This window comes from Pararge aegeria, chromosome 9 (assembly GCF_905163445.1).
Source record: "Pararge aegeria chromosome 9, ilParAegt1.1, whole genome shotgun sequence".
Classification (NCBI taxonomy): domain Eukaryota; kingdom Metazoa; phylum Arthropoda; class Insecta; order Lepidoptera; family Nymphalidae; genus Pararge; species Pararge aegeria.
This window is the reverse complement of record NC_053188.1, coordinates 2,566,087-2,579,653: the sequence shown is the minus strand read 5'-3', so window position 1 is coordinate 2,579,653 and position 13,567 is coordinate 2,566,087. Positions and strand designations below refer to the sequence as shown.

Here is a 13,567-nt window from a genome sequence, read left to right as displayed (position 1 = left end):
CTTCAGAGACACCTGTGATAGCCCAAAATAAATTTATTTTAATGTCACAATTTGTTCAAATAAATTCATCCAAATTTTAGAGTTATGAAACCAGAGGGCGATGAAGCGAAAGAGTTAGAGGAGATACTTGCGAAGCGACAGAAGAAAGGCAAAGTTGACGATGACAAACCATTGGAAGAGAAGTGTATATTACACAGTGAGTGTTTTAAATCTCCTAATTTACTAATACTTATTATTAATTCAGAGCTTAAGTACTACCACAATGCTTAATTTTGCTTGCAAACAGCATTGCTATATTCCTGTCTAAATGTTTGACGTTGTGATTATTGACACATGAAGCTTAACACCTTTGGCTCAAGTTGATTGACACAGTACAGTACTTTGCAGAACTTGTTTCTTATTAACCCTGCAAAGTACTGCTCTGTTTATAGCCGAAGTTTTTCTACTTACATGTGGGCCATCTGCCTAGTTGGTCAACTATAATTATTGTAATAAAAAAAACTAATTTCCTTTTCGATCATATAACTTGAAACTTGCTGTGTTCCGTTCTGAGGTCTAAAGGGTTTGTTGACTTTGTAAACCTGCAAAGTACTGCTCTGTTTATAGCCGATGTCTCTCTACTTACATGTGGGCCATCTGCCTAGTTGGTCAACTATAATTATTGTAATAAAAAAAAACTAATTTCCTTTTCGATCATATAACTTGAAACTTGCTGTTTTCCATTCTGAGGTCTAAAGGGTTTGTTGACTTTGTAAATAAAGTCATATGAGGCTTAATATTTACGCCTCACGTTGATGGACACAGGGTGCTACTTTGTAGGACATGTTCCCTGTGACCAGGGGCAGGCACTTCATAAATGCACAAAAGTACTGCCTTCCCTAACATATAACTGGCAACACAGGAGAAACCTGGTCTAAATTCCAGTGCACGCCACAATGCCTATGAAGTGCTCTGTTTACCATTCAATCAACCAATTATTGTTATGAAAAAAAAAACTTATTTTCCTGTTGTAATTTTTTCAGTTGACAAAGCCACTGACTACTTGGGTAGGTCGTGGATCGAGGCTCCCAGAAGTGAAACACAATTACGCAGTGACACTCCACCAGACAAATGTTTCCTGCCCAAGGTATGTTGACAATCATCAACAGCCTATAACAGTCCTAAAAAAATCAAAGTCAAGAATAGGTTAGGCAATGTCTTTAAACGTCAAAAAAACAAAGTCAAGAATAGGTTAGACAATGTCTTTAAACGTCAAAAAAACAAAGTCAAGAATAGGTTAGGCAATGTCTTTAAACCTCAAACAAACAAAGTCAAGAATAGGTTAGACAATGTCTTTAAACCTCAAAAAAACAAAGTCAAGAATAGGTTAGGCAATGTCTTTAAACCTCAAACAAAAAAAGACAAGAATAGGTTAGACAATGTCTTTAAACCTCAAAAAAACAAAGTCAAGAAAAGGTTAGGCGTTTTGAAGCTACGATGCCACAAACGGACACACCCACACAGGCTCACATCAATAACTTGTAACAGTCCACTGCTGGACTAAAGGCCTCTCCAAATTGGAAGGTTTGTCCATGATCCACGGTGGGCAGACAGGTTGGTGATTGCAGTAGATGGTATTAGTAACACTTAGGATGCTGCCCGTTCTCCGTTCGTCAGTCGCCTCGTACGACACCCGTTAGAAGAGGAGGGGAGGTGGCAACTGTATTCTACATTCTGTGTAGAATAGAATAGAATATCTTTGTTTGCAAATTACATTTTAATTTCCTCAATATAGTTCAATGGGTAAATACACGATCCATGCAGCTATGTCGTACAACATAGTGGGTCGAAATATCGACAAATCCAAAATATTATCGTGGTATGTACCCGTTGAACTATATTTAAGAAATGTTGATTAACCACGAAAATCTTAGTTTAAAATCTTTAATTTCATGTTTTAAAGCTGTTACATGTTTAAAAAAAAATAAGTTACAGTGTTTCAAGATACTTGGCGTTAAAAAATCTAGGCATCATGCAACGAATATTATAGGAAACAGTAATTAAATATAAAAATCATGAATTTCAAATCATGAATTCAAAAGAACTCAAGTAATAAATCAGTATAAAAGTTCTTGTCGTTTAACCATTTTTTGAATTTACAAGTGTTTTGTACATACTAAAATGTAACAGATGTAAACAGTTAAAGGTCGCTAAAATAAATTTGTTCAGAGAATAACGTAAAGATTCAAGAGTTATTTGTAAAAACTTTACATTAAGCAAAAATAAAAAAAATAAATCAAAAAATTGTATCATTTATTTTACAGGCACACATCTTCACGTGGAAGGGCCACACGAAGGGCGTGGCCGCGGTACGCTGGTACCCCAACACCGCACACCTCATGCTCTCCGCTGGTATGGACTGTAGGGTTAAGGTATGGCATTCATATTGTCTTTTAAGGTAAGCTAACCCTTAATTGCAATCTCACAAGGGTTTGTGATATAGTCTAAGATGGTAACGGGCTAACCTGCTAGAGGTATGGCAGCTATATTAAACCCATACACCTAATCGGTTTCTACGTGACATCGTACCCGGACGCTAAATCGCTTGGCGGCACGCCTTTTGTCGGTAGAGTGGTAACTAGCCACGGCGGAACCCTCCCACCAGGCCAGACCATAGAAAATTCAGAAATTATAAATTCCCAAGAAACCCTTACCGGGAATCGAACCCGGGACCTCTCAAAACTACAGACAAATTACAAATCCCTCACAAAAATTGTTATAGGAATATCACAAATAATTATTGACAGTTAGTGTGATTTATTTTATAAATTTTCGGAACTTTTTTGTTAAAACGTTACTGGGGAAATGATTGGTTGTTTAGCTCTGCCTTATACCTTCGCGGTTGAACACACCGATAGCGCGATGTCACCTACGAGTGGCGCCATCTAGTTATACACGTGTAAGCTTTGAGGTATAATGCATATCGTCTGGTACAGGTTCAGAAGTCATTTGTGGGATTGAGCGCTTTTATAATATGATTCCTAAGGTAATTTTGGACCTATCAATGCATAAGTTTAAAGAATATGTTAAAGCACATTTATTACAGCGAGGTTACATACAATTGATGAATTTCTTAATGACAAGGTTGCTTGGCAGCATCCAGCTCCGCTTTCGTCTCTGACAAGACAGAAAAATGAATGTTAAAATGTAAAATGTAAATTGATGATGTTGGAAAAGAGCAACTGCTGAGTTTCTTACCGGCTTCTTCTCGGTAGCATCTGCCTTCCGAACCGGTGGTAGAGTCACTACAAACAGACAGACTTGACGTTTCAAAAGTGCTTATATTAGGCCTACTTGAAATAAATGAATTTTGAATGGCAAAGTAATTGTGCATATTCCATGGTTATGGGATGGTTTTCCGTTGTAAAAATATTAGTATGATTAAACTTTGATGTGAGACAAAGAAACCTAACGGTATATTTTCGTATGAAAGTACTTTCATTATCTACGCTAGTAGGGCTTGTCAATTATAGATTATGATCCCTATTACTATGAATCCTGGCTTTTGGCGCTGGTAATTTTTATGCTTACTTGAAAGCCCTGGTACTCAATTTTACTCCATCCGACACCCACACACAACCAAAGAATCGCTAATATATTGCATTTATCCATATATATATATATTATGAAATTCTTCTGCCATATCTAAAGATTTTATTATGTATTGGTGAAACTAAATTGAGAAACTGATAGTTCCAAATCTCAAAATACTTGATATACACTAATAACAAGTGCAGAGATTTTCGGAGTTCAAGCGGTTCTAAATTATGTTTATATAGACGTAACGTCATTCGGGGTGTATCTTGTGTTTTATTTAATGAAAATAAATACCAAACTCAATTCAAATATATTTAATTACATAAATACAATATTTTAGTTCTTTGTCATTGTGCCTAGAACACCCGGCGAGTGTTTTAGTGGTACATATTTATCGCAATATTTGCAACTTATATCAGTAATAATACCTTTAACTTCTGCAAAATTAAGATATTTTTTTGCATATAATAGTAGATTCTTCCGAATACGCAGTTTTTCAAAATTATTCATTATCATTTTAGTGTAGTGATATTAATAAAGGCAGATCGCTTCACCCGAATTGCGTGCAAAGTAGGCCCGCAACTCAAAGGGACGACCTGAACCTTTCAAAAATACTTCCGCCCCTAACGGGACATAGCCAAGCGTTACCAAGGCCCAATAATTTCCTTACTCAATAGATTGAGGCACGAAGTGTCATCGACACGCGTTTCCTTATATGATTCTTTGTCGAACAACCTAAAGTGCGATATACTATTCGTCGCTTTATGCACAGCGCCATCTATTAGCGTGTTTCAAAAGTTTTAAGTTATATGAACTTTCGTAATATTGTTATATAGTGTATTAAATAATGTGACAAGCGTTTATGATGGGAAGATCATTTCTCCGTATGCATGTGCGAGTACGTGGCTGTTTGTCAGTTACCTCGTAGCCGCAGAAGTTAACAGTTTCACTTAAAATAGGTATATAATTTCCCAAAACAATGGTCCAATAAATTAAAGTCTTAATTATCATTTCCGTAAAGTATTTATGATTTCCGCACGACTCGTTCTTTACTAACCTCTGTATAACTAGAATCTTCACGACGTTATTTTTTAATGCCGTATGTACAGCGCCATCTTTTGGCTGTAGGAAAAGTTAAAAGTAAAATAGAATAGAATAGAATAGAATTTGTTTATTTACCAGAACAACACAAACAGACTTACATACGGAGTAACTTAAAAATTTTGTACTTAATTATTAATAGCTTAAGTCTATGATGTGTCGTGCCAATAAAACGGTTCTGACTCAGCTTAATGCTCCGGATACTAATGTACCCACAACGCTGGTTTTCTGTCAGTACCTATTTAGTTGAGGGAAGTCCAGTTATGAAATCACATATAAAAACAATAAAAAAAAAATATATATATATAAACTTTATAAAAGAAACTAAACTAAAATAATGTTTTCTTATATCAATATTTTAAAAATAAGAAATATACTGATTGTTTTTACACACGTTTTACATTATACCTGAATTATTTATTTACTTTATATTTACATAACTTTATTTTTTAAAATTTTGTGTAGCCCCCCTTTATTCAATATAATTCTTGTGCTAGTGCTATTTTATTTTAACGTAAGCTATTTTGTGCATGACTGTCTGTTTTCCCTGATGAATAAAATAAAATAAATAAAAAACCGTCTCTTTTATTATAGATATGGGAAGTGTACGGTGATCGTCGCTGCGTACGGACCTACTTCGGCCATCGGCAGGCAGTCCGAGATGTCAACTTCAATAACTCCGGCAAGAAATTCCTATCAGCGGGTATGTTCAATTTCAAATTCAAAATCTAATTCATCTGATGCATTACAGGTCAGGTTGGATAGAATATACAATAATACACGTATGAAGTCCCGTATATTGCCTCTTTGGGCGTGCAACAGTTAAAAACTGTTTTATTTTAAAGACTAAAGTTAATAATTTAAAACTAGTACATTAAATGTCATTAACTAATTATAAAATTCATTAATATTATAAAATGTATTGTTAACTAAAAATTCAAAATAACTTTTTTTTTAATTAACTAAAAGAACGCGGTTTTGTGAGGGGGAAACCTAAACTTATTCCTACAGCGTTCTCGTTTATGACGCTCAAATAAATACCCATTGTTTCTTAGAAATAGAACAAGGTCAAATATGTATAATGATGGGACTGTGAGAGTTTTAAGTTTCTTGAATAATGGCTTGCAGCTTTCTCTTTTTTTCATTCCGTATATCGTTCTTATGCACCTTTTCTCCGCAACAAATACACAGTTAATATTTGTGTATAGTGAAAGTCGATTATTTCTTAAATATTCCAAAAGGCACATAATATATGGCACTTTTGATGCGTTTAATAGGTTTTTTTGGTAAGCAAGTCTTCAAATATGATCTAAGTTGACATTTTAAAATAATAGAATAATTAATTGAATCTTCACTAAAGTATTGGACTATTATTCTACTGTTTGAAATAATAATAAAAATGACAAATTAAATGACATAAAAATAAAACAAGCAAAACTCAGTTAAGGTGCGTTGGTCATCACTTTCTGAGCGAAACGTGTGTAGAGGGTACATCGTAGATCTGTTTTATGTTGAGTATAAGAATTAAAGAAGTTGTAAATGATACCATACAGATTCTCCTGCTTTTCGCGGAGTATAGCAAATGAAGCTTAATTTTCATAATACATCATGGAATTCTGCAAAGTAACACCTGCTTCTATCAAAAATATATTACAGATTAATATTTTCTTGTTGTAACTACTGCAATTTTGTAAGGAGTCATATGTCATAGAGAAAAAGTGGCGCAAGAAACACCAGAGCAACGCATCTTTAACATAGCGTGTTCAGCGGCGTGCACTTCATATATGCACAAAGGCACTGTCTACCCTAAAACTTTTATATTACTCGTATAGGAGGTCAATTTTGCTTTATGCCTTCCCTGGTCAAAAGCCCTGTGCACGCCTTCTTTGATGTTTTATAAATATAAAATGTATACTATAAATCAATTTACTACAAAATTATAGACACATACTTGAATTGTGTAAAAGTTAATGAAATAATATACTATTTATGTATGCTAAGTACTTAACTTTAGTATGGCTCAATAGTAACCCACGTGGATAAATTTCACTTAGTCTAAAAATTACTTTTAAAATATAATAACACAACATAATATAACAACACCGGTTACCGGCCCACTACAGGGCACGCGTCTCCTCCCACAATGAGAAGGGGTTAAGGCCGTAGTCCACCACGTTGGCACAGTACGGATTGGTGGACTTCACACGCCTTTCAGAACATTATGTAGAACGATCAGACATTCTGTTTTCATCATGAAGTTTTCCTTCACCGTTGAAGCAATTGATATTTTGAAAAGGAGGAGGCGATCAATTCGGTTTTTTTTAAATTTTTATTCCCTTAACTGCAATGTTATCTGGTAGTAAGTAATGATGCAGTCTAAGATGGTAGCGGGCTAATCGGTTTCCACGCAACATTGCACCGGAGCACTAAATCGCTTAGCGGCACGTCTTTGTCGGTAGGGTGGTAACTAGCCACGGCCAAAGTCTCCCACCAGACCATAGAAAATTCAAAAAATCATAAATTATGGACGGATTTAATCATATATTATTTGATTCCTTAAATATAGTTCAAAGGGTACATACCATGTGTTATGGAATTTGTCGATATTTCGACCCAGTTGCATGGATCAAGGTCTTGACGGGAAAATGTTGACTAACCACGAAAATTTTTAGTTATTATTACTTTATTTAAATAGTGTAGCGATTCTTTGGTACTGTACTTCATAATCATCATCACCAAATCAACCGATTGACGTCCACTGCTGGACTTAGGTCTTTTGTAGGGCGTCCGAACTCCACGAATCTGGCCCGTTTGTATCCGCGGCTCCCCGCGGCTCGCTTGATGTCGTCTGTCCACCTGGTAGAGGGTCGACTAACGCTGCGTTTACCGGTGCGAGGTTACCACTCCAACACCTTGGAACCCCAACGTCTCAATGGAAGCAGCCAGCCTCGCTCTCATCTCCCGCAAGATAGCAAAATGATTGTAAATGTTGATGTTGGGAATGAGCAACTACTGAGTTTCTTGCCGGCTCTTCTCGGTAGAATCTGCTTTCCAAACCGGTGGTAGAGTCACACAAACATACATACTTGACGTTTCAAAAGTGCTTATAAAGTAGGCTTACTTGAAATAAATGAATTTGAATTTATGTCGGTAACTTTAGTTCTTCTAGGGATCTCCTCATTTCTGATTTGATCACGTAGAGATACCCCTAATATAGATCTTTCGGTCGCTCGCTGAGTGACTCTTCTTATGGGCCCATAGTTACCGTACTTATGCGTATTTAAAAAAAAAAAAAGACATTTATTCTGAGTATGTGACATTGCAGCGTACGACCGCTACATCAAGCTGTGGGACACGGAGACCGGCGATTGCATATCGCGGTTCACATCGCGCAAGGTGCCCTACTGCGCCAAGTTCCACCCGGACGAAGACAAACAGCACCTATTCGTGGCCGGCACCTCCGACAAGAAGATCATATGCGTAAGACACGACCTCTTTTCCTTTTTTTTTTTCACCAAAAAGGGGGGGTTTTGATGTGAAACATTTATAGGCGCAGGGTAAACCAGATTTTTGGCATGACGACACTGGCCGTGGCGACGCATCGCCACGCTATATGATTGAATTTTTGTATTTCGTATGTAATAATAAAAATGAATATTCATTTTGTAATAAAACAGTCATTATTAACCGACTTACAAAAAATGTGCTTATCCATTTGGTTGTATTTTTTTTTATTTTTGGAACAAGTTTGTAATGCTTTATCTTTTCATTATGTAATATCTGCAATCACTTACAGAAAACAATTTCGATGTTTCACACCGACCACACCATACGTTTTTTTTTCGGTCTAATGTATGAAATGTCCTGATAACAGGATGGCCGAATTCTTTGGGGAGAAAGGAGGGTAGATACTGGGCATTTTTTGCTATATGATGTGATATTAATTTCAGCAAGCAAGCAAGCAGCAAACAAACACAAAACTTTTTCTTTTTATCACAAAAAGGGTTCGGGATAGCCGAATTCTTTGGGGAGAAAGGAGGGAAGATAAGGGGGATTTTTCGCTTCATGATGTGATATTAATTTAAGCAAGCAATAAAACAAGCAGACAAACAAACAAACAAAGAAAAAAACGTGTGTGTGCTTATGTACACGCGTTAGAAGTTATACTTCTTTGGCGTAGCAAGATTAAAAATCTTTACAAAAATTTTATCTTTCGCCTTATTCTACGTTTGTAGAAAAAAGGACACTAACAATAGCAAAAAGGTATTGTTTGAATAGTAGAAAGTCAACTTTCAAACCTTTTTTAGAAAAATTATAATGTTGACTATAGCTAACTTCATGGTGTCGGTTTCTTGGGACGGTGTGCGCGCGCATCCTAAAAAAATACTCTTACCATTTTTCGCTAACACGCCAAAAGAAGTATAACTTCAAAAACAAACTAACAAATTTATGTAATCCAACATTTCGTTTATGTCGCACAACGTGTTTTTTCGCTATATAACTAATATTTAAAGCGTTACTGGTCTTAGTTGGCCGATACTTTATAACAGCCCGTTGTTTTTGCGGCGGGGGTTTATAACGAGGGTACGATGTTGGCAGTGGGACACCCGCAGCGGGGAGATAGTGCAGGAGTACGACCGCCACCTCGGCGCCGTCAACACCATCACCTTCGTCGACGACAACCGCCGCTTCGTCTCCACCTCCGACGACAAGAGCTTGAGGGTTTGGGAGTGGTGAGTCACCTCGCTCTATATACCATCTTCTCACGCTTTAAATCCTACCATAAAATATATAAAACTAGCTGTGGCCCGCGACTTCGTCCGCGTTTGATCTTGTTTTTTGATGTGGCATGAAATTTAGTTGTGTATCTAAAAAAAATTAAAGTACTCAGTATCGCTAAGCCTTAAATAAGGGGTTTGCTGCTGTCCGCTGAGGAGTTCTGTCCTCTATCTCCAACCACAGTTCGGGCGAAATTAAACACATATTATCACCTCTTTAGTACAAAAATAATTATTTAAATCGGTTATAATTTGTCGGAGTTATGGTGTAAAATCGTCAAACACTCATCCCCTCTCCCAAAGGAATCGAGCTTAATGTCGGGATAAAAAGTATCCTATATTACTTCTAACACTTCCACGCCCTTCAGACCGGAACACAGAAAAACTTCTACGCGACAGAATGATGCAAGGAACATATCCTTTACTACTAAAAGGTTGAGTACCTAGTAGTAGAGCTTTTTGTGACAGTGCTCGTCCGGGGAAGTACTAACGCCATGCTTATTTCTGCCGCTAAGCAGTATTCCTGTGTTCTTAACACCTACGCGAAGTATACACAGAGCGGCACTTTGTAGTACGTGTTTCTTGCATGTCCTGCGGAGTGTTACACTGTTTCATCTTGTTTCTGTTGGTCATCCACTAACCATCAAGTAGGCCTTATGCCTGGTTCGTCAATTATCACTATAAAAAAATAATTTATATATTTTATTGATTTTTAACAACTTTATTGCATAATAAAGGAAACACACACAGGAACACTTACATTAACATAAATTATATGCAAAAGGCGGCCTTATCACTAAAAGTGATCTCTTCCAGGCTACCTTAACTATTGGAATAAGGCAATGAGAGACGGGAAATCGCAATTCTATGTTAAAAAAAATATACATAAATAATTAAATAAAATAATAAACGTTCAGGGACATCCCGGTGGATATGAAGTACATAGCCGATCCGTCGATGCACTCCCTGCCAGCCGTGACCAACGCGCCCAACGGCAAGTGGCTGGCGTGCCAGTCCATGGACAACAAGGTGGTGGTGTTCAGCGCCCTCAACCGGTTCAAGCTCAACCGGAAGAAGACCTTCGTGGGGCACATGGTCGCCGGGTACGCCTGCTCCGTGGACTTCTCACCGGATATGAGGTAAGGAGACATTCCAGCCAGTTGTTAAGAACCTTAGAAGCTTTCGTTTGTCTAAGTATATAGTAAAAAAAAAAGCCGCCAAGTGCGAGACGTTGTAAAAACCCCATTATAAAAACGTAAAAAAAAACATTTTTGTTGTATAGGAGACGCCTTTAATATTTATTTTAATTTGTTTTTTATTTTTATTTGTCTGAAAAACAGTCTGGTGACAGACGGACAGCGAAATCTCAGTAATAGGATCGCATTCAACCCTTTGGGTACGGAAACCCTAAAAAATAAAATAAATAAACTGTACATTATAGTAATGAGGTCAATATTATATTGGCCTTCTACAACTTAATTACAATAGTAACAATTTAATTAAACTAAAACGTTAACTAACGTAAATGTATCAATAATTATAAAAAAAAAAGAATTTAAAAAGATAACAATCTGAAATTGGAACAAAAATACGTCTAAAATTTTTCACATATATTCACTTCCGTGACCGTTGAAAGACAGGAGAAAAGAGCCGTAACCTTGTCACAGAATTTTCTACGGAAAGTGTCCATTGACAAGTCAAAGTCAAATACAAATATGGTCAAAGTCAAATATTTCTTTATTCATACGATGGCACTTTCGATGCGTACAGTACATTTAAAATATGACATAGAAGTGAGTTGATGGCGATAACTAAATTCGTCAACTTAAAACTAAAGCTACGAGCGTTCCAAACGCGCCCTGGTCAAGAAGTTGTACTGCACTGTAAACAGGTTCAAGCTATGAATAGGATCATATCGTAAACGGATCGGGCACGAGGTAATAGGACATTTTAGCTTGCGCTGTATTTAGCTACATAATGGGTCAAAGAAAAGAAAAGTAATGTGTGGTTTTATGAAACTAAAGGTTAAAAGTGAAACTTTTTTAGAAATTTAACTAAATATTTTCTAACTCAATTGATGGCATAAAAATCGCTTCATCAATCTTAGAATCTCAGATCAATCCGAAACAATCTGGGAATGATAATGGGAAATGATCAAGGTAGGTCTCCAACTAATATTTTTATTGAACTCTGTTAGAGTACGACATACATAATACTTAACAATCATTTCGATGATATACACATGTAGAAATACTGGAAACAACATTTTGATCCGTTTTTAAATTATTTTCAATCATTCTATTATCAATTCCATCTTCATCATGAGTTTTACAGTTTATTAATGTAACCAATATTCTATGGAGCACTGGCACAAATGAGTGATAGTCTATACACTACGCGGTCAGCTAATGAGAACTGTAGGCGCCGCCATATTGGCCTCGGCTGCTCTGACGAGCGCCTGTCACTTTATCCCTACTCCGCGGCCGACCGTCACGCGACATGCAACACATGAAAAAGTCTGAGACGATGCAATAAAAGTTTCACTATAAAATGGTATTTTCTGAGATACATGATCTGATGTTTATTACAATGTAACGAGGGAGTTACGCCATTAATAACAAGAATATCAGCAAAATAGCCACTACGGCTACGCTTAAAAGAAGAAAGAAGAAGAAACAATTTATTGCATACACAATGTAGACATGCAAAGGCGGCCTTATTGCTGCAAGCAATCCCTTACAAGCAATCTTTGTAGACCATAGCGTTTTTATGAAATTCTCCATCACCAAATCAGCTGCTGAGAGATGATGTATGATGTATGCCCTCAATAGCTTTAAGAATTCCATCTTTGAGGTCTTGAATCCACAAAGGAACATGTTATTCATATCAACCCATTATCGGGTCACTATAGCGCATGGGTCCCTTGCACAATGAGAAGGGGTTAAGGCCGTAGTCCACCACGCTGGCCCAGTGCGGATTGGTGGACTCCACACACCGTTGGGAACGTTATGAAGAACTCTCAGGCATGCAGGTTTCCTCACGGCGTCTTCCTTCACCGTTGAAGCATGTGATATTTAAATTGCTTTAAACGCACTCAACTTAAAAAAGTTTGAGGTGCGGCACTGGCATTCGAACTCGGCCGCCCCAAAGTGAACTCGAGCTCCTAACCTATCCTAACCTATGGGCTATCACCGCTACAAACTTAACTTGTTGAATAAAAAAATAAACCTTCCTATCTTATTTTTGTCAACCTCCCTGGAGCACTGGGTTCGATTCCCGGCAAGGACAATATGAGTTATCATAATTGCTGAATTTTCTCTGTCCGTGGCGGGGCTCGATACCGTCCTACCGACATAGACGTGCCGCGTTCCGGAACGATGTCGCGTGAAAACCGATAAGGGATATGGTTTATATGTAACTGGCATACGCCCTAATAGGTTAAGAAGCTCATCTAAGATGGAATCATCACTTACCACCAGGTAAGGTTGCAGTGAAGGGCTATCACGTTGAGAGATATTATAATTTCCAACATATAAATATACTAGCTATAATCATTTGAATTTTCGAATACTATTAAATTAGTCGAGTGTGTAAGAGTCAAAAAATATTATTAACACCACCACACCGCATTCTGTTGTTCTCTTCTATTCTTTTCTCTTCTTTTTGTTCTCTTCTCTTCTGTTCTATACTCTTTTCTTATCTTCTCTTCAGTTCTTTTCTATTCTATTTAACCATTTTGGCATAAAAGGGAGCCTTTGTAATACTCAACGTCCTTACAACTAAACGAACACATAAGTAACAAAGTTAATTATAATCTAGATATATTTCAGTTATCCAAAACACAATTTAAAAAAAAAATACTTTTACATAGAACGTCATGACTCAGGCGCTTACATGAAGCAACGTACTACACAGACACACATACGCACGCACGTACGCAAGCACGCACGCACACACAATTATGTGCATTTTAACATGCTGCGACGAATACATTTTTATTTCATTGTTTTTGATCGATTAGTCTTAATATGTTTATGTAATCATTGTGGCCTTAGATTTCAGTGGAACTATTTATAAATATATTTTTACTGTAACGCTGTTGATTACGAATA

The 13,567-nt window shown here is 36.9% G+C and overlaps 1 protein-coding gene and 1 non-coding gene across 2 annotated transcripts in view; one reads left to right on the top strand and one right to left on the bottom strand.

The window, feature by feature from the left end:
• LOC120626545 (pre-mRNA-processing factor 17) overlaps nucleotides 1-13,567 on the top strand; it is a 71,787-nt gene that overhangs the window by 3,213 nt on the left and 55,007 nt on the right. The window contains exons 4-10 of the mRNA XM_039894091.1: nucleotides 81-196; nucleotides 1,023-1,126; nucleotides 2,304-2,411; nucleotides 5,272-5,380; nucleotides 8,003-8,157; nucleotides 9,277-9,410; nucleotides 10,373-10,594. Of these exons, the coding sequence (XP_039750025.1) occupies nucleotides 81-196; nucleotides 1,023-1,126; nucleotides 2,304-2,411; nucleotides 5,272-5,380; nucleotides 8,003-8,157; nucleotides 9,277-9,410; nucleotides 10,373-10,594 (948 nt within the window). The remainder of the gene's footprint in view (nucleotides 1-80; nucleotides 197-1,022; nucleotides 1,127-2,303; nucleotides 2,412-5,271; nucleotides 5,381-8,002; nucleotides 8,158-9,276; nucleotides 9,411-10,372; nucleotides 10,595-13,567) is intronic.
• On the bottom strand, nucleotides 4,114-4,263 carry LOC120626644. Its single transcript, XR_005658873.1, has one exon. It is a non-coding gene; the product is annotated as a U12 minor spliceosomal RNA (small nuclear RNA).